This window comes from Rhincodon typus, chromosome 10 (assembly GCF_021869965.1).
Source record: "Rhincodon typus isolate 14 chromosome 10, sRhiTyp1.1, whole genome shotgun sequence".
NCBI classification, from domain to species: Eukaryota; Metazoa; Chordata; class Chondrichthyes; order Orectolobiformes; family Rhincodontidae; genus Rhincodon; species Rhincodon typus.
Genome location: NC_063341.1, coordinates 48,009,088 through 48,031,312, shown reverse-complemented (window position 1 = coordinate 48,031,312; position 22,225 = coordinate 48,009,088). Strand labels below are relative to the sequence as shown.

The following is a 22,225-nucleotide window of genomic DNA, read 5'->3' as shown; positions in this document are numbered from 1 at the left end:
AAAGGTGAGTGTAGGTAGGGAGTTAGGAAGGGGATAGGTCAGTCCAGGGAGGACGGACAGGTCAAGGGGGCGGGATGAGGTTGGTCGGTAGGAGATGGAGGTGCGGCTTGAGGTGGGAGGAGGGGATAGGTGGGAGGAAGAACAGGTTAGGGAGGCAGGGACGAGCTGGACTGGTTTTGGGATGCGGTAGGGGGAGGGGAGATTTTGAAACTTGTGAAATCCACATTGATACCATTGGGCTGCAGGGTTCCCAAGCGGAATATGAGTTGCTGTTCCTGCAACCTTCGGGTGGCATCGTTGTGGCACTGCAGGAGGCCCAGGATGGACATGTCGTCTGAGGAATGGGAGGGGGAGTTGAAATGGTTCGCGACTGGGAGGTGCAGTTGTTTATTGCGAACCGAGCGTAGGTGTTCTGCAAAGCGGTCCCCGAGTCTCCGCTTGGTTTCCCCGATGTAGAGGAAGCCACACCGGGTACAGCGGATGCAGTATACCACATTGGCAGATGTGCAGGTGAACATCTGCTTGATGTGGAAAGTCTTCTTGGGGCCTGGGATGGGGGTGAGGGAGGAGGTATGGGGGCAGGTGTAGCACTTCCTGCGGTTGCAGGGAAAAGTGCCGGGTGTGGTGGAGCTGGAGGGGAGTGTGGAGCGGACAAGGGAGTCACGGAGAGAGTTGTCCCTCCGGAAAGCAGATAAGGGTGGGGAGGGAAAGATGTCTTTGGTGGTGGGGTCAGATTGCAGATGGCGGAAGTGTCGGAGGATGATGCGTTGGATCCGGAGGTTGGTGGGGTGGTACGTGAGGACGAGGGGGATTCTTTTTTGGTTCTTATTGCGTGGACGGGGTGTGAGGGATGAGGTGCGGGAGATGTGGAAGACACGGTTGAGGGCGTTCTCGACCACCGAGGAGGGGAAGTTACGGTCCTTGAAAAACGAGGACAACTGAGATGTACGGGAGTGGAATGCCTCATCCTGGGAGCAGATGCGGCGGAGGCGAAGGAATTGGGAATAGGGGATAGCATTTTTGCAGGAAGGTGGGTGGGAGGAGGAGTATTCTAGGTAGCTGTGGGAGTCGGTGGGCTTGAAATGAATATCGGTTTCTAGGTGGTTGCCCGATATGGAGACAGAGAGGTCCAGGAAGGGGAGAGAGGTGTTAGAGATGGTCCAGGTAAACTTAAGGTTGGGGTGGAAGGTGTTGGTGAAGTGTATGAACTGTTCGAGCTCCTCGTGGGAGCATGAGGCGGCGCCGATACAGTCATCAATGTAACGGAGGAAGAGGTGGGGTTTAGGGCCGGTGTAGGTACGGAAGAGGGATTGTTCCACGTAACCTACAAAGAGGCAGGCGTAGCTTGGGCCCATGCGGGTACCCATGGCTACCCCCTTTGTCTGTAGGAAGTGGGAGGAATTGAAAGAGAAGTTGTTGAGTGTGAGGACAAGTTTGGCAAAGCGGATGAGGGTATCAGTGGAGGGGGACTGGTCAGGCCTGCGGGACAGGAAGAAGCGGAGGGCTTAAACACAACACACTTCATTTTTACACTACAATTAAAATACCGATAAAACAAAAATAAAAGAATTGGCTTAACTGTAACTATCAAAATGTTTAACAAAATAATATATATATTAACTACTTCTAATGAACTGTTCCAATATAGTAACACCCCATAAACGCACCCCTGCAAAGGCAAATTTGGTAAAATAGATTGTCTCGCATGCAATTCTAGTAGCAGGTTGAGAATCCCAGCTTTTAGCTGTAAAAGAGAGAGAAATAAGAGCTTCCACATCTAACTTCAAAACCCCAGCATTTGCTGAAAGCTAAAACTAAAAAATTCTGGTTCTGTGGGAGATTTCTATCTATTCAGGCTACTTCTATGGTTACAATGATTTTTCTTAAAAAAAGACTTGACATGCTGTTTCTTTATTGGCTTTGAACAGACCATTCATCACCTGTGTCTCACCCTTTCTTCATTAAAAAAGGACAAAATACATCTCTTAAAGCTATTGTATTGTCACAGTCTTGTTATTTGAAAAGGAACAATGTTCAGAGTTGATGGGGTGGATGTAGGAGAATGGCACTAAGTGAAATGCTCTTTCAGCAAGGAGGTGGTGTAGATATGAATGGCCAAATGGTCTCTTGCCTTGCAGCAATTCCATAATTCTTCAATGTGGAATTGTAATAATTTTGAAAGAGGTGCTTTGAGAGAGGGAGAGCGAGCGAGCAAGACAGCGAGAGCGAGACAGAGATGATGGCACACATAATTTTGAATAGAATATTGAAACTCTGTTGTGGCCATAAGTAGAAATGGGCTCTTGAGGTGCAGCAAAATATAAAACGGACCGTTTCCACATGGTTGCAGTGGCAACATAAATAACAACAGAACAGTAAAGCCTCATATTGGGTGTAATGGTAGGTTAGAATGCTTCAGACAGTTCGGATGCAGGTTTATCCACACAACACACCAAAACAATGACAATGACATTCTGATCAACTGTAATGATCTGGAACAAAATCAGAAATTGCTGGAAAAACTCCGCAGGTCTAGCAGCATCTGTGGAAAGAAAACAGAGTTAATGTTTTGGGTCCAGTAACCCTTGTTCAGAACCCCTTTCTGAAGGAGGGTCACTCGACCCGTAACGTTAACTCGATTTCTCTCCACAGATGCTGCTGGACCTGTGGAGTTTCTCCAGCAATTTCTGATGTTGTTTCTGATTTCCAGCATCTGCAGTTCTTTGGTTTTGAGATTTTGTAACAGTCTGGAAGTGTGTTAGCTGGAAGAAAGTTGGATGAGGTAATTCTGTTTGCAGTTCACTAGATCAGGCTTCAACATTTTTATTGTAGTCACCAAAGTAGTCAGGTTTTAGCAGTTTTAAACACACCACTAATTTCAGTCTTTGTTATTATCTCTTCCTCTATCACCCTCATTCATTAAGATATTGTTTCCTATTGATTCATATGACATTGCCTTACCTCATCAGTTAATCTTCTAAAGGTACGACCATCAGACAAACTAATTTCAGGTTGCTGTCCCTGCAAGAGTTTCCATTCTCTTTCATTCAGTGGATTGATATCAAGGTGATTCACTTCCCCTTTTTGCTGGTGGAATCTTCCCTTCTTATTTTCCTTGTCCTAGATATGAAGCATCCATATTAGAGGATAAAGGTTCTTTCTTTGTCCGTATGAATATCCACCAAATTACCCACTAATTAAATCTGTGGTGTCTTTTTGTCGTTCAGAATTTTTAAAAAATGAATACAAGTGATCTGCAGAGAATCAACATTCTTTTTTAAGCAGACAGGACTGGTTGCAAGACTGTATATGCATACTTTAATGTGGCGAAAATCTGGATAGGTATATAGATTCACAGCCAGTGAGCAAAATATTAGACTTTCAATTAGAGTTAGGTTATATTTTGTAGTTTGGATATATGCCCTTTAGAAACAATCCAAAGTGACTTCAAATTTACCTAGGATTAGGATGAAAGACAAAATTAGAGGTGGTTAGCATTTGGAAATAATTTTGTGATGCACACTGAACCAGACAAACAGAGCAATATTATGCAACTCAGTTTGCAGTCTCTGTTTAAACTTCTTGCATTTGTACGACCTACGCAAATCCAGAAAATGTGACAATTTCAGAAGCATTAGAAAAGTTTAGATGGGAATTGTGGCAAGGATGAGGCACTTGAATTCCAGCATCACTGGAGATAGTTGAAGAGATTTGGTAGAGGCCTTCAAATTCATGGGACAGTGTACATAGAAAGTATACATACACAGAAATTGTTCCTATTAGCATAAGAGCTGAGAATCCAAGGATTTCTGGTAATTGGCAAAAGAAGCAGAGGCGATGAGATATTACAATCTTTTTAATGCAGCGTGATTAGGATCTAGGAGGTAGCGTCTAAATGTGGTTTTCAAATGGCATTGGATAAACAATTGCAGAGAATAAACCATACAGGGTTATGAGAAATGGGAATACCTACACTGCTGTAGCCTGGCCAAGCAGTGGAGACACTGCTTCCCTGTGCCACTTCACCAGTACAGACAGAGTATGCAGAAGCACTTTCTAACAAACCATTCCTGGTAAAAACCAGATTTGGGACCTCTGGAACAAAACTGTGATCAGGTACATCACGAGAAATACACAAGGGAAAATCATTCACAAAAGGTAACTTCGGGTCCACATCTATACTGGACAGCAGTATTCTCAGCAAAAACTTGATTAACTGTGAGCTTCACTGGAAATTATTTTCTACTTTGGTTAATCATTTCGCTTTCTTTACCAAGAACTGCAAGCTTTAAAGTAATCATTTTCCCATATTTTGGTGGTGCATCATTTTATATGCCAAGAGAGCCAAAACATAGTTGCATCTATAGTAAAATTCAATAACATTGCCAAATCTTTAACATTTCAAGGCATGGTTCCAAACTTGACCACAAAATGCTGACCTGTTCGGTCTGCTGATTTATTATGGAATTGCCACTGGACTCGTCATCCAGAGACCCAGGCTAGTGCTTTGGGGTCAGAGGTTTGAATTCCACCATTGCAGATGGTGAAATTTAAATGCAATAAATCTAGAATTTAAAGTTCACTTGTTGGTAACCATGAGATCATTATCAATTGTCCTTAAAAACCCATCTGGTTCATAAATGGCCTAGCGAAAGAAAATATGCCATCTTCACCTAGTCTGGTCTACTTGTGACTCTAGATCCATAGCAATGTGGTTGACTCTGATACAACTGAACAGATTAAAGGGCATTTCAAACAAAACTTTTATTTTTGGTTGGTTTAGATACCTCAGGAAAACAACTATGTGAAGACATTAAATGAAAAATTATTCTGACAATGTTAATAGTAATTTTGTCGGACAAGTAAAGTGCTCCAGAGCTTATATCAGGGAATAATATTTAGATATGTACCATTTATGCCACAAGAACCTGCTTCAAGTCATCAGCCAAGAAAATATTCAATTGACTTTCCCTAGTAAGTGAAATAGCAGCTCTCGGAGTGTAACAATATCAAACTAAGGGAAACATTTTTGCAGCATAAAATCAAGAATGAACAATGGACATTAAATGCTGCAAGAAAAGCTGTCAGCAGGAAGCATTAAGTAGGCAGAAAGTGATAAATATTGTTGTGCAACATTTGAATCAATTATTTTGCTGTCTAAAAATCACAAAAGAAAATGTTTTAATTTTATTGCAGATTGTATTGCTTGATCATGCTGTTTCCATTTAATAAGTTCTGATCTGTGTATTTGCTTGTGTTGTTGTAAATTAAAACATTTTCATCTATGCTAAACTGAAAAATCACAAATTGCTTTCATTTGAAAGTATTTCAAAATTCAAAAAGGCTCAAGACATATTTTGAAGTTCAAATACTACATCTTTGTTGCAACTTCACTGTCCATACCCTACCAAGTGAAACCTAGATCCATGTAAATCTCAACAAATTCCTAACTAACACTTCTGAAAAGTATTCAGTCAGATTCATCCAACACAATCTTTCTTTCCGAATGTGCTTAATTGACCTCTGTCTCCAAACGGACTGCAACAAGGATATAATAAGTGCTAAATGTTTAAAAAAATGCAAATATAAAGCTTCTTAATTCTACTTTCATTGCTCTTTCTGTTTGAATAATATCATTTCTGGGGAATGTGATGAGTCTTCTGAAGGTTGACATAGCTTTGGAGATCAGCATGTCATAACTTGGCTCCATGCCATAGCAAGAAACGGCCGAAGGCCTGGATACGACAAAGGCTGTGGGCCCTGACAACATTCGACTTCAGTGCTACTGCAGATTTCTGCTCCAGTACCAGATGTGTCCCTCGACAAGCTGTTCAGTTGCAGTTACAACACAGCAATCTACCTGGCAATGTAGAAAATTTCTAAGTTATTCCCGGTTTACAAAAGTCAGGACAAATCCAGTCCAGGCAATTACTGTCCTCAGTGTAATCTCAATTATCAAAATGATGGAATGTATCAGAGACAAGGTTATCAAACAGCACTTCCCTAAATGATAAACTTTTCACTGATGCTCAGTTTGGTTCTACCACACCCACTTCACCTTTCGAACTCATTTAACCTTGTTCCAAACATGGGGAAAAAAGAGCACAGAATTCAAGAGGATAAATGAATGTGATTGCCCTTGACATCAATGCCACATTTGACTGAGTGCGACATCAAGGAGCTCTAGCAAAACTGGAGTTAATGGGAATTGAGAAGAAACTTCTCCAATTGTTAGAGTCATACCAACCAAAAAGCAAGATGGCTACGGTTGCCAGAAGTTTTCAGTGCAGAGAAACTACTGCAGGAGCACCTCGCAGGACTGTCTAAGACCCATCCATCTTCAGTTTCATCAATGACCTTCCCTATATCATAAAGGTCAGACGTGGGGATGCTTGGTGATGATTGCACAATGTTCAGCACCTTTTGGGACTCCTCAGCCATGGTTAATTGGAACAAGACTTGGACAACATTCAGACTTGGCTGATAAACTGCAAGTAACAGCCAACAAGCATGGCACATGTGCCAGGCAAAGGCCATCTTCAACAGAACAGAATCCATTCATTATACCTTAACATTCAAATTAACATTAGTCCCCCACTAACAAATATTCTTACAATTGACCGGAGACTGAACTGGACCAGCTATGTGGTGGTGGTGGTAGTTATGTAGCACATATTTTGAATTTAAAATATACAATTTTTTGCAGCATCATACATCATCGTCGAAGGCTAATAAAATACAAATCTTCTGAACACATTGGTAATTACAGCATGTTGAATCCTGCCACTAAATGTTTATCTTCAGAATGAGCAAGATTCATTTGTGTGAATTGGTTTTCAAAAGAAGCAAAAAGTAGAATACTGTCATTCTGGATTTTTTATTTTTAATGACAGATAATCTATTAAAGCCTTTTTGTCCTTTATTTCCTTCGGAACATTAATCAAACTACGAAACTGGAATTGTTCACAAATTCTCATAAATATATTGGTGAACTCAGGGAAGATGAAGACCTGACAACAGGTCACTTGCTGACTTTCTGAGATTAACAGAGATGATGCAGAGGGACAACTCAAGTACTAGGGAGTCATTTCCAAAATGAGAGATCATGTAGACTGAATGGGACAGTAGTTTAGTTTTTCAGTTTAGAAGGATCCAGTTAGGACAGGTGACCAAACTAAGTGGAAAAAATTCAAACTCACCAGCTCTAACTAGGATTCTCAACAAGTATTTCTCATTGATTTTTCATAGAACAGATGGACTGGACCTTTTGCACCTCCCAAGTTTCAATGGATCAGCTTTATTGTAACAATTCCAGTTGATTTACACGCTGACGTCTATTGCCCACTTCCCGCATTCTGCAAGCACGTGATCGACAGAATCATCAGGCTTAAAGCCACAAATCAGAGAAGAAACCAATATTTCATTGTGTTTACAGAATAGATTATAGGTTTCCATTGTAACTTCTACAAGTTTCAGGTGCTTATACACCATATCATATAATGAGAGCAGTCAACCATATTATCACTTGAACAGATCTTAAAACAAAACATTGATCACTTAGCAACATGTTGTTTTCATTCCATAATGTCAAAGAGAAAATTAGATTTTGAGTAAAATAACTTGCATTATGATTTTACAAAGGTTAGAATGGTCATTTATTCTCTTAAGTCAACTTATCTGACCACCAGCTCCCACAAGGATCAGCATAATAGTTATTTCACTTTTTAATTAAAAAAACTGTTTTGAAATGAACAGTTTTGCACACAAGGTTACCTAGCCTGTTGAAGCTTTCATATCGTACTGCTGGTTGGATTCCTTAGCTTCTGGAGCAGTAAGGCAAGCATTATGTTTGGAGAATCTTGAACATATGCAACCAACTTGGAATTCTGATTGCAGCTCTTTTCCATTATCTGCAAAGGCTCTGTCAAATAAGGAGTGTAATGATGGCCAATAAGACTGAGCTGAGTGCTGTGACTGCCCACTTTGAGAAGAGGAGAGTTATGATTGTCATCAATAGCAGTAAAAAGGAAAGGAGATTTTAAACTATTTGGCATAAGGTGTTAAAGCACTGTCAGATTCAGTTACAAACTCAGCTAGATTGATGGGATGCAAATCTTTGAGTATTGTGAAAAAGTCAACGATGTGATGTAATATGTGCACAAAATCCACAAACTGACTTACAGTAACACTTTCCAACACCTTTTAGTTGTGAAGTGATATCAGACCCAAAACATTAACTCTTCACAAATGCTATCAGACCTGCTGCGTTTCTCCAGCACACTGTGATTATTACAATTGTACAGCAATCAATTTCAAACATTGCTCGTTCAAAAGCGACACATTTTAGTCATTCACTTCAATATATGGTTGAATACGCAGTTGGGAAGTTGTCTTAACATACCAGGTATGTGAGCTTTCAAATTGTTATGATCCCAGCTAATGTTAATACTGGACAAGTCAGATTCCAGAACAAAAACCCTCTTCAAAGACCACAGGTTTGAGTTTTACAATTTGGTTACCACGATGATCGGTTGCTGAACATATTCACAAGCGTTTGTCAACATACTTCTAACAAAAACAGAGTTTATTACACACTAGAAAAAGAAAGAATTCTATAGATCATTGGAGCCTACTGGAATTGGAAACTGCTCTACAGAGAAAGGAGCTAGCTGTTTGGTGAGCTGCCTGGTACATAGTTAACAAAAACAGAAATTGCTGGAAAAGTTCAGCAGGTTTGGCAGCACCTGTGGAGAGAAATCAGAGTTAATGTTTTGGGTAGGTCCAATGGGATGGAGCTGTCTCAGCTTGTTTGAATAGCTGCAAGGTAGATGAATAAACTGACCATAGCACTATGGCGGAGGAAGACATTTATGTAGGGGAAAAGGAATGTAGTAGTAACAGATAGTACAGTGAGGGGGATTGACCCCATCCTTAGCAAGGATTGAGAATCCAGACAGACAATGTCATTGCCAGCCCAGTTTCAGGATATCTGCTCAGGGTACTAAAGTACCTTTCACTGGGTTCCAGTAGTTATATCCATGTAGGTACTAACAACACAGTCAGAACTAGCAAAAAAGATTCTGCAGAGAAAGCTAGGCATTCAATTAAAAAGTAGAACTGCCAAGGTAATAATCACTGAATTATTACCTGAGCTATGTGCAATTTGGCATACAGTACATAAAATTAGAGATGAATTTGTAGCTTAAAGACCTGTGTGGGAGATGTAGATTCTGGCTTGTGGGCTATCGACATCAGGACTGTGGAAATTGTGATTTGTATCATTGGAATACTTTATGGCTGAATTGTGCTAGGACCAGTATTCTTGTAAACCACATAACTAGTAAAGCTTTCAAACTAAACAGTGGGGACTGGGGATTAAATATGGGAGATATGTGATATATCAAAGAATAGAGACAAAGAAAGAGAGATAAGTAGTGACATGGAAAATGATGTTTAAAGAATGGAAGCATTGTAATATCTGCAAATTTGCATATGACACAAAGCTGGATAGAGACTGAGCTGTAACGAGTATGCAAAGATGCTTCAGTATTATTTGAACAAGCTGAGTGGGCAAATGAATGGCTGATGCAGTACAGTGTGGACAAATGTACAGTTAGCCACTTTGGGAGCTAAAACAGGAAGGCAGATTATCTGAGTGGCTATAAATTGAGAGAAGGGAGGGTGCAACTAGACCTGGGTGTCCTTGTACACCAGTCACTGAAGATAAATATGCAGGTACAGCAGACAGTAAAGAAGGTAAATAGTGTCTTGGCATTAATAGTGAGATGATTTAAGGCATGTTTTGCTGCAATTACACAGGAGCCTTAGTGAGATCATATCTGGAATTAACTAAATTAGGTTGAATAAGCTAGGATTATATTCACTGGAGTTCTGAAGAATAGAGAGTCTCATAGAAACCTATAAAATTCTAACAACATTAGACAGGGCAGATGCAAGAACGGTGTTCCCAATGATGGACGAATCCAGACCTGGAGGTCACAGTCTAAGGAAATGGGGTAAACCAGTTCGGTCTGAGATAACAGGAAAATTTCTTCACCTAAAATGGTGAGCCTGTGGCAGTCACTATCACAGAAAGCAGTCAAGGTCAAAATACTGCATGATTTCAAAGAGTTAAAAAAATGGCATTTGGTGCTAAAAGGATCAAAGGATATGTAGGAAACATGGTAACAGGCTAAGAGTTGGATGATCAGCCATAATTATCATGAAATGGCCTACTACTGCTCCTCGTATCTATGTTCCTGTGCTAAAGCATGCTTGTAAACATACAGGACTTGAATTTCCAGAAGGCAGAACGTGCCACAAAAGGATATTGTGGAAAATAAAATCTCAAAGTTTGAAGGTATCATATTAGCCTAGGTACAAGTTTAGCTGACTGGCAAAAACCAGAAAGTATGCACCAATAAGTCTTTGATTGACAGGATTGTGATGAGTCCTTCAGGAGATTTTGCCGTGGACTCAACTATCAACAGCTTTTTGTAGGGGAGCAAAGGCATGAAGTTTGCAGATTACAGGTAGAAAAGTATGTTTTGAAGTAGCTATCAGGAGGTAGTAGATAGATAGGTTCAGTGAGTGGGCATAAATGTGGCAGTTGGAGGGAAATGTGGGAAAACAGAAAAATGTCCACTTTGCCTGGAAGAGTAAAACTTACAGAATATTGCTTCAATGGAAAACTGCAGAATTTCAAGGTGCAGGGAGATTGAGGTGTTCCAGTACATGAGTGACAATAGGTTCATATGCAGGAACAGCTCATAATCAAGTCTAATATGATGCTATCCAACAAGAAATGCCATTGGACCCGACACCCTTGCCACCAGATCCAATACTTGCCCCTCTCCAATGAAAACCCCACACACTCCCAGCTATCTAAACCATTCAATCCTTTACCCTACATCTACCTACCTGGCATCCTAACCACATATTTACGTATTTGATATGATTTATTGCTGTCATGTACCAAGATACAGTAGTTTGCATGCTATACAGACAGATCATAAAAAACAAGGTGCATCTGGGTAGCACAACAGACTGCAGAATAGCGTGTTACAGCCGCAGGGAAGGTGCAGAGAGAGAAAGATCTGAATTAACATTTGAGGTCCATTCAAAAAGCTGATAAAGCAGGGAAGAAGGGTTCTTGAATCTATTCATACTGTTACATATTCGGCCTGACAGGGGAAGAGAACATAACCAGGGTGGGAGGAGTCTTCAATTTTGTTCGTTGCTTTCCTGAAACAGCAGGGAAGTATACATGGAGTCAAAGGATGGAAGGCTGGTTTGCATGATGGGCTAGGGGGTGTTCATGACTCTATTTTCTTGTGGTCTTGGGAAGAGCAGTAATTACCCCTTCACTGGAATTGACAAAGCAGCCTTCTGTAATGCTGGATATTAAAAACACAGAATATAGCAATTGACTGCTGTTAAAAAGGAGGGCATGGTTTGTCTCCTCCAGTATCCTGCATGATAACAGATAGGTCAGATTTCACTGATTGCAATCCCTTGCCAGCTCTTTCCTAACATTAAAGAGGACTGAGTAGCAATCTGAGGATGATAGCCACTCCTTGGAGAATCCAGCTCTCGGTCACAAGAAGGGTTCAAAATTGATAACAAAGGTGTGCCCAATTGACTGTTGGTACTTAAAGATGACATCAGGACCAGGGAAGATGGATTGAAGAATACTGAAATAAATTGGAGTGGAAGTAGTGGAGGCACTGGCCATAATCTTTTAATAATTTCTACACTCAGGAGGTACCAGAAGACTGCAGAATCATAAACATCACACTCTTGTTCAAAACAGATTCTGAGAATAAGTGCAGCAAGTACAAGTCTGTCAGTTTAACTTCAGTGGTGGGGAAATGCCTCCAAAAAATTCATGACAGAATTAATAATCACATGAAAAAAAGTGGGTTGATTCAGAAGAGCCAACATGTGTTTCTAAAACGAAACTGTGTTTAACTAACTTTCTGGACATTTTTGAAAAGGCAGAGAGAAACTATGAAGGTAATGCTGTTGAAATAGTATACATGGACTTCCAGAAGGTATTTGATACTGCGCTACACAACTGACTCGAGGAAAAATTATAGCTCATAGACTACAAGGGACAATTGCAACATGGAAACAAAATTAAATAAGTGGTAGGAAACAGAGCGTAATGATCAACAGGTATTTTTTCGGCTGGAGGAAGGTTTGTAGTGGAGTTCTCCAGGAGTTTGCATTGGGAATTCTTGGTTTTCCTGACATATGAATGATGTAGATTTTGTTGAGGTTGGTTGGCTCACCGAGCTGGTTTATTGTTCCGCACACATTTCATTACCGTGCTTGGTAACGTCCTCAGTGCAGCCTCTGATGAAGTGTCGGTGTGTTTTCCCGCCTGGTTTTTAAACTCTGGGGTCCATTGCAATGGATTGCCTCACTTCCGGGTTTCCTCCGTACTGGAACGTATACGGGGTCTAGTTCAGTGTGTTTATTAATAGCATGCTTTGTGGAGTGCCATGCTTCCAGGAATTCTCGCAGTCTCTGCAGGGGATCTTATAGATGACATTGGTCCTGTCCATGGTGGGGAGTGGGTCTTTAGTTCGGGTGAGCACTTGTCATAGGGTTGATGTGGGCTTGTGTGCCACTCTGATGCCCAGTGGTTATAGAAGTCTTGTAGTGAGTTCTGACATGTTCCTGATGTAGGGTAGTGTGATGTGTGTGTCAGGGCGTGTAGAATCTTTCTGATGCTTGTCTTGTAGGCATCTCCTGACAGAGTTCTTTGGATATCCATTATCCTTGAACACTTGGAAGAGAGGTTCCTCCTCCTCTTGGTGTAGTGCTATGTTGCTGCAGTGTGTTGTTGCCCTTTTAAATAGCGTTCGCACGCGGCTTCATTTGTGTGTGTTGGGATGGTTACTATTGAAGTTCAATACCTGGTCTGTGTGTGTGGCTTTTTGGTATACTTTGGTTTGCAGTTCCCCATTTGTCTTGCGCTCTACAATGACATCCAGGAATGGGAGTTGTTTGTTCTTCTCCTCCTCTCTGGTGAATTTTATTCCGGTGAGGGTGTTATTTATGAGTTTGTGTGTCTCTTCTAGTTTGGTCTGTTTAATGATGACAAAAGGTGTCGTCTCTGTAGAATATCCATAGTTTAGGTTGAATTTGCGGAAGGGCAGAGACCCACTCCCTGCCATGGACAGGACCAATGTCATCTACGAGATTCCCTGCAGAGACTGCGAGAAACACTACATCGGACAAACAGGAAGGAAACTAACAACAAGAGTACATGAACAACAACTGGCTACAAAAAGACAGGACCAATACTCACTCATCTCAATCCACATGGACAAGGAGAACCACGACTTCGACTGGGACAACACCAAGATCCTGGGACAGGCTAGGCAGAGACAAGCACGAGAATTCCTGGAAGCATGGCACTCCACGAAGCAGGCTATTAATAAACACATTGAACTCGACCCCATATACATTCCACTACCGAGGAAACCCGGAAGTGAGGCAATCCATTGCAACGGACCCCAGAGTTTAAAAACCAGGCGGGAAAACACACCGACGCTTCATCAGAGGCTGCACTATGGATGTTACCAAGCATGGTAACGAAACGTGTGCGGAACAACAAATCAGCTCGGCTAACCAACCAACCTCAACATCCACAACCCGAGCTACAGATCTACTCCAAAACCTTAAATGTAGATTTTGACACGCAGGGACAGTTTCCAAGTTTGCAGATGGTTCATAACTTGGAAACATTGCAAACCATCAAGAGGACAGTGTAAAACTTCATAAAGGGCCTAGATAAGGACAGGACAGAAGTAGTAAATGATGCATTCTGCTGGGATGAACAAGGACAAGGTAATACAACACATGAAGGACACTTCTACAGAGTGTGCAAAAGCAGAGGGGTCTGGGTACATACGTGCACAGATCACTGAAGGTGACAGGACTGGTGAAGAGACCAACTGGTAGAGCATATTATCCTGGCATTTTTAATAGGAACATTGATTACAAGAGCAAGAAAGTTTTACTGAACTTCTATAATACACACATTATCCATCAGCCAGATTACTATGTGCAGTTATGGACACCACACTTTAGAAACAATGTGAATATATTTGAAAGATTGCAGAAGAGATTATGAAGTTAGACTGGCGAGGTTGGAACCATTCTCCTCATGTAGGAAGCTGCCATAAAGAGACTTGATTCAAGTTTCAGAATTATGAGGCAGGTGGATAGAATATTTCGGGACAAACTGTTCCTGCTTATGCGAGGATCAAACATGAGAAGGCGTAGAATTAAAATGAGAAAACTTTTTTCACACAAGTGGTTCAGGCCTGGAATGCATTGCCTTGAAGTGTCCCGGAGACTGTTTCAATTGAAACATTCTGAGACCAGCTAAAAATTAGAGTTGCTTCCCAAATGGATAGTGAACCAGATTGTCTTTTAAACCTATCACTGTCAAAATTGTATCAGAGATAGTAGGAACTGCAGATGCTGGAAAATCTGCGATAACAAGGTGTAGAGCTGGATGAACACAGCAGGCTAATGCTCCTATGATGCTGATTGGCCTGCTGTGTTCATCCAGCTCTATACCTTACTGTCAATATTACTGAGATGAGTTGAATTCCAGTTTTAATAATGGAGTTTACCTATTAGTGGAATATAAATTTCAATAGCTGCCATGGTGGGATATGAATCTGTACATTCTGAGCATTATCTTGAGCCTCTAATTCAATACTACTGTTACATATAGGACTTTGCATCCTGTATCCTCTTTGTCACTTTGAATAGAAATGTCATATTGGCAGCTCCACGACCTGACAATTTCCATATTCTTCTGGGATTAGGTTCAAATGAGCTGAATAGAAGCAGAAACTCATGATGTGAAAGCCCACCTACCTTCTCTCAACACATGGCACACATTACACATTAACGCATTGCCATTGTAAGACTCAGACTAAGTTTGAAGAGTCTTTGAACAGGATACACTAAAGTGAGACAAATCCACTGCACGAGAACTGGAAGGTGCATCCAAGTGAGATGCAAAATAGTTTGTACACTACGCTGCTTTCTAACACTAAAGAAAGCCATGAGCTGTGTTGTAGATTGCATGCTTTGTGTTTTTAAACTACTATATTTCAACATGTATTTCATTTATACTATATTCCCATTGACTCTAAATGGAAAAATGAATTTTAATCATTTTATTATTTCAAAGCTTGTTTGAGGATTTCCATGTCTTCCCATATTTTGTAAACCTTGGATAATTGATGGATTATCTATCCTGGCAGTCTGCCATCCGAGATCAATTTTCTTGCTGCATTTATTAGCTAGGAGTCCTTTCTCATTGTATGTAATTTATAATTTTAGGCCTGTTACTCGGAGTTCTGTCTGTAATACAAACCTCTATATTCACAGTAAAGTACTTTGCAAAACAGAAAGCAAAGTGACAAATCTCTAAGAAGACAAGTGCATACAAAAGAATATACAGAAAGACACAATGCCCAAGGAGAAACTGGGAACTAGCAGCTAGCAGACATGTACAAAAAAGGTTTGGAGGATGATCAAAACTTCAAAATTCTTTGAAAAGAAGAATCTAAAATTTGTAAACCAGCGCTGATGCAAATCCTACCTGTATAGATCAAATCTCTAGGTAGATATTATCCTTACCATATTATATGGAGTTTTTGTTTCTTTTGGGTCATTTGTTCTCCATCTGTTAATTCCATATGCAGGACTTTTAGGTCGACAATCTCTTGACTTTGTAGTTAATAAGTAAGAATCTTCAGCATAACTGCCAATGCAGAACTTGTCTTTGTGTTTTTCTAATAGTGTTAAAGATCTGAAGTTCATATTACAGTTGTCACAGTGGAAATTCCCAACATCCATACTGAAGCCGAAGTAATCCTTAGTCCTTCAGTTTAAACAAAAACTTGGTATAATTCCAACTCAAATACCTGTACAAGTGCAGGTAAGTTTTCAAATTTTCACAACAATTAACAGGGCATATTACCATAAGCATGAATTCATTTTTCCCTTTGTAACATGAACAATTACTTTTTAAACACATTTTTTGATCTGGAGACTTTGTCCTTCTTGCAGTATTTAGAGATTTAAATTTCCAATATGTATGGTCTCTCCCACAACCGATAAATAACCAAAATACATAAATTAAGTAGCATCAACATAGTTAGTAACAAAAATAAACATGTCACTTACAGTTTCTACAATTAACTCTAACTAGGTGTTACTTTAAACTGTCTTCAGATGTCAACTTGACAACGTCAACATTCAAAATCCTTAACAACCATCACATTGCAAAAACCTTGTACACAAAATGCGATATAAAATCATTTTTCTTCACGAGCATGTTGATTCTAAATTTTTTCTGTAACAAACCTGTTACTGAAGTGGTCAAAACGTTGTATATTTTACATTTTGTCTAATGTATCTCCCATTTAGGTGTTTTGCATTTTTTGAGGCAGTTAGTTGTTTGGTTTGAATGATCGCTTTGATTGTTGCTAGGAAACTGTAGGAGGGCAGGGCACTCTGATATGACAAGTTAATCTTTGAAAAATTAAAATGACTTTTTAAAGGGACATTGTCATCTTACTGAATTGAATGCAACAATGTTTCAGCACATTAACAATTGTAGCAAAGATGACATTAAAGGAAATCACATAATGCCTACTGCATTTAAATTTAGAATTAGAACACAGTATTTTGTTTTAGCATTTAAAGAACAAAGAAAAAGGTGTTCAAAAGATTTCAGCAATTCCTGTACTGTTCACTTCCCCCAGTGGTTGTTCCAAGAATCAAATCTACCTTAAGACGCTCCTAAAAAGATGCCTTTAAAGAGGGACTGCCAGATATCAAATTATTTTCAAAGATTATCTCCTAGATTTTAATTTGTTGTATTTAATTTTATATTCAGCTCTTCCATGTATAAAACACACAACCCCATACCAAATTCAGCTTCAACGACATTATGAAAGAGACCGTGGACTGTTGCCAGCTCCCGCTTCACACGATGGCTGAAGCTAAAAATGTAAGCCAAGTATTCCTGATACCAAATCTGTTTTGAAGCTGCAGACAGCAGTTTTGAACAACAGATGATCTTGGAACATTTATATTTATGTATAGTTGGCTGACTATCAGCTTAGGTTTATACTACAGACTGTTTTTCCTTGTAGTAAATGTTTCGATTATAAACATTTCATTCATAAAATATAAAACAATCCTTCATAAAAAAGTTCAAAAATTACAACATCAACAATTTTGGCAAACTGATGCAAAATATTTATTCCAAGTTATTTTAATGCAGTAGTTTTTCTTGTACAGATATTCATATGTGATAGCCACTTTTTTTAAATTTGTAAATAACGTTATCAAAATAATCTTAATCTTTGAAATTTCACAAAATTTATATTTTACATTCCACCCTGAATATCAAGGTTGTTTGAAGACTCAAAGCTCCTATTGTGAATATTTTACAACTGTACCAAAGAAATGGAGATAAACCTCTGGTGACAAATCTTATTTTCTTTTTCTCAAAATGTCACGACATTGAAAAATGTTTGTAGTTAGCATTATTCTTGACAACTATCATCAGTATTTTGAATTTGTCTCTTACACTGCTTTTTCTATTGTACTGCTATTCCTACTAATTGTCTGCAAATGTTTTTTTTTCCAAGCTTTCAAAAAACCCCACATTTTTTCCTTGAAAATGATTACTCAATGTGCTTTGCCCCTTTTCTTCTTTATTGACTCATATTTCATTCTACGAAGCGTTCAACAGGACCAGCTGGTCAAAGAAATAAAGAAAAAAGCTCAACAAGCAAATTTTCTTCTTTGGGATATGATCAACTCCCTTGTGCTTGGAAAAATATAACTCTGTGCCAAAAGAGCTTTAGTAAGTTTAGTCCTCCAGCTATAAGAAAACATATAACATGAATTCCACTTGTACCAAGTTTAAGCGTCATCATCAGAATTGGTACTACTGCTAGTTTCAGAATCTGATGCTTCATGAAGTCCTGTACTGAAAAAGCCTCTCCAATGGGCGAAATGTAAAGCTGTACACTGGTTCTTCAATTGAAAACCATTTTTCCTAAAGCCATTTTTCTTGAGCTGTAAAGAATGAGAGAGATTTCAGATTAGGCATAAATGTTGTTTCATAGCAGGGAAATAGTCACATTTGAATCCATTAAAGTACATCAAAATAAAAGGTCTGATACAATTGGGTAACTTACCCAAAGAAAATTACAGAAATTGTTTAATATTTATTTCTATGAATAAAGGAGGTACAGTCAAAACAAGCTGTCAGCCTTGATCCTCAAGGTGGAGAAAGAAAAACTATCAGCTCCACACAAATGGCATTGTGGTGAGGAACAGAGGAAGCAATGGATGCCGTCAAAGGAGGAATCATATCCAGAAACTGCTTGGAATTAACATGCTGCTCCAGTAAGTCTGCAGTAGAACCGCATAGCCACAGACTGTGCATTGTAACATTGAGGTGTCTCAAAATTGAAAAAGCTATATCAGTGCCGGTCTTATTCATGTTTTCAGCCTTCAGGACAAGGAAACAGGAATTGAACCAGCTGGACTGTTGGGATGAGACCATAAAAGATTCTGAAGCACAGATAGTGAAGACGTGGAAACAAAACCAAAGTTTGAGTGGAAAGCTTACATGGCAGGCAGTGCAACAATTCAGACAAAGATTTAAAATTAACTTTTAGAACAAGAGACAGCTCACTCACCCAAGTCACACTACTTGAAACTAAGAATGAGTGAAATGAATAAAGACAGGCAGTTTTTCTTCCTTTATTTGTTTTGAAATAAACAACCAAAATTTAAAACACAGTAGGAGACAATGAGACTCAAACTGACTGTGACTTTTCAAACCGAGGTGATAAAATAACATGATAGCTGAACAAAAAAAAGGGGTTGAAACTGGTATTGCTCAGTATTATCATATTGCACTTACCAAAACTGCATCATACCAAATTAACATAATTGCACTGAATTCTAGTGCATCTATGTAATGAGTATTTGGTAAAATAGCTTCCCAATAAATTTTCATCAGTGCTTCCTAAACTTTTTCCCACTGTTACCCCATTTTGAGTCTTAATAACAGGCGCAGCACTTCAATGAGTGGTGGTGGTGGTGGAGGAGAAGACCTATTACAGTAGGGGGAAGTGGAGGGAGGGGAGGTTAAATATTGCTGTTCCAAAATTTCAGATCATTACCCTATTGGAGGTCCACTTTTGGAAGACCTGATCTACAATAAATCAAGGCACAGGTTGATTCATTACACCACAAATGTGATGTAAGACTGTATCCAATGGAAGCACCAAATATGTTCCAATTGTAAGATGCAATGAAGATTGTTGTGTGTTTATTTTCAAAGGTACCACATCATCTTCTTGGCGGCCAGATTATTTGTGAGGCGTTTTGTGTTAAGTACACTCAAGGTTCAGGGACAATCAAATTAGCAATAGGCAAAGGCATCAGCCTTTACTGAAGCTGAGCTAAGTGTGGGATTCTACTCCTTAATTTGGGGACATTTTCAAGTAAAAGAGGATACAAAGGAAGACTAAATCGCTGTGTGTACACCTTGGCACTGCTGAGGCATTGAAAGGAGGGTGCAAAACACTGAGCAAAAACAAAAGGTACCTATTGGAGATTTTCTTCAAATCAGTGTAAGCTACGGTGTCAAGAGTCTCCTGGTCGTGGCTGGCATGTCTACCACAGGTCTAAACATTGAGTTACGACCTCACTAGCAACATGACAATCGAAAGATAGCTAATGGATAGAAAAAAAAGCAGCTAATGTATGACTGCAAACTGGAAAGATTTAAGAAGTAAAACTGCAGGTCACTTAAAAGAGTGAAGTGCAAAGACACACTTGGGGGGGTTTTGGTAAACAAGTCTTTCAAAAGAAAGAGGGCAAGTTGGTAGAACTTTTTAAAAAGTAGGCAGCGTACTAAATTTCATAAATAGATTCAACGTGCACCAAAGCAAAGATGTAACAATAAACCTAACTGCAATCATTGCTTAGATCAGTCATTGCATCTTGGATGCCCCATTTTATGAAAAATGTCATGGAGCTATAGAGAGTACTAAATACATTCATGAAGGTAACTCATTAGTTTTAAATCTAGAGATCTTTGACTCAAGTAGAGCAGAAACACAAATCAACGAGAGAGATTCTCAAAATTATGGAGTGTGTTTTTAATTAGACAAAGATTATTGCCACTGCTCTGAAAGTCTGAACACTCTTCATGAACTCCAGTGCATAAAATATTGAAAGAACAAAGGCTTTTGACAGAGTCTTTTGGTCAACTGGGGTTATATTATGCAATTGTTACAATCTCCACAAGGACTGGTAACGTGCTTTCTTTTTAAGAAGCAAAAATTCCAGATATTTACTAACAGAATGAATTAACAAGGTTGAAAGTTTAAATCAAAAGAATTTCATGACCTAAGATCAAAGAGTATCCATGATATTTCAAGATTCAAATAGTAAATACGAAACATTCAAATAGTAAATAATAAACATAATCTCTCAGTCAGTCATTTATGTTAAAGATATTTAAAGTACAATGAACTCAGTAATATAAAATCTAAACTGAACTCTTTAGGTCACATTTCCTTCTTTTGCTATTAGACTTGCAATCCCAATAATTCACATTCGAATCTATCAAAAAATTGCAAGACTAATCACTTGGTTTGTGTAGAATAAAGGCAAGTGAGAAAAGTACAAATATGGAATATAATCAACATAACATGACACAAAGTGACAGAGTACGAATCTAAGAAACAGACAAAACTAGATAGACAGCAAAAGGATGAAAGGATTCCACAACTGAACACATGGAGCATCAAAACAAAATAAATGAATTGAGACGACAACTAGAAATTAATAGGTATGATCTGATAACCATGACAGAAACATGGATGCAGGATGACATTGATTGCAAACTGAATCTTGAAGGGAACTGGATATTTAGGAATGACAAGAAAGCAGGAAGCAGAGGAGGGGTGGCTGCTAGTTACTGATTGCATTGGCACGATAGACAGGGATGACATAAATTCAGGAAGCCAAATTGCGGGAACAGTCTGAATAGAAGTGAAAAATTATAAAGGCAAGAAGTCACTGTAAGAGTGGCGTTCAGGCCCCCTAACAGTAACCACACTGTCAGACGGCGCATAAAAGAAAGAAATAAAGAGAGAGATTGACAGAAAGGCATGGCGATAATCAGGAGATTTTAATATTTATATCAACAGAAAATGTCAGGTGGGTAAAGGTAACCTAGGTGAGGTGTTCATAGAATTGTTTCTTAGAACAGCATGTCCTGCAGCTGACCAGAGAGGAGGCTACACTACACCTGATATTGTGCAATGACAAGGATTATTTAATAATCTCAAGATTGAAGATACCCCAGGTAGCTTAATATGAACAAAAAATTTCAGTTTGAGGTAAGAGCGGGTCCAAGACCTTTATAAAATGTAAGTAAGGGCAATTCTAAGTGCATCAGCAAATTAGATCAAAGGATATGCCAACAGTGATGCATTCAAGGGAATATTTCAGAATGCACAGAATAGATAAGTTCCAACGAGCAAGAAAACTTCCAAACAACAGACCCACCGTCTGTGGCTAACTAGAAATATTAAAGATAGTATTAAATGTCAACAGTTGGCAAGATATAATGAGGGGGCATGCAACAGAATTCAGATCTACACTTCAACTGTTTACAATTTATATAAATTATTGAGCTGAAGACACAGAAGGTATGACTGCTGAATTTACTGACAACATGTAACGGTATATTAGAAGACTGGACATAATACAAAGAGAAATAAAGAATTAGCAAAAAATAAACCAAAAGAAAAAAAAAGTTGAGAGAAACCTAGACAGATATATAAAGATTGTAAGCATTTCGATAAACCTCTAAAAGAGGATAGTTTAATGAAGTTAGCATCAGTCCCATTGAAAATTAAACCAGAGTATTAATAATACAGTAAGAAAACAGAAGATTAACTGAATATGTATTTTGCATGAGTCTTCATGAGAGAGGATAAAATAGCATCCCAGGAGCAGCTGTAAATTTGGAAATTGAAGGGAGGAAGGAACTCAAGGAAACCATCATCACCAGGGAAATGGAATGATTAATTGTTGGAGCCGCAAGCATCTGGGTTCTGATGGATTTCATTCTAGGGTC

General features: G+C 39.1%; 2 protein-coding genes across 2 annotated transcripts in view; both read right to left on the bottom strand.

The window, feature by feature from the left end:
• The window catches only part of ccdc17 (coiled-coil domain containing 17), a 62,925-nt gene extending 46,890 nt beyond the window's left edge, over positions 1 to 16,035 (bottom strand). The window contains exons 1-3 of the mRNA XM_048602104.1: positions 16,019 to 16,035; positions 15,676 to 15,919; positions 2,962 to 3,120 (exon numbers count right to left, since the gene is read on the bottom strand). Of these exons, the coding sequence (XP_048458061.1) occupies positions 2,962 to 3,120; positions 15,676 to 15,919; positions 16,019 to 16,035 (420 nt within the window). The remainder of the gene's footprint in view (positions 1 to 2,961; positions 3,121 to 15,675; positions 15,920 to 16,018) is intronic.
• A 1,246-nt stretch (positions 16,036 to 17,281) lies between these two features.
• The window catches only part of gpbp1l1 (GC-rich promoter binding protein 1-like 1), an 82,247-nt gene continuing 77,303 nt past the window's right edge, over positions 17,282 to 22,225 (bottom strand). Inside the window, exon 11 of the mRNA XM_048602103.1 lies at positions 17,282 to 18,132. Coding sequence (XP_048458060.1) covers positions 17,977 to 18,132 — 156 coding nt within the window. The 3' untranslated portion in view covers positions 17,282 to 17,976. The remainder of the gene's footprint in view (positions 18,133 to 22,225) is intronic.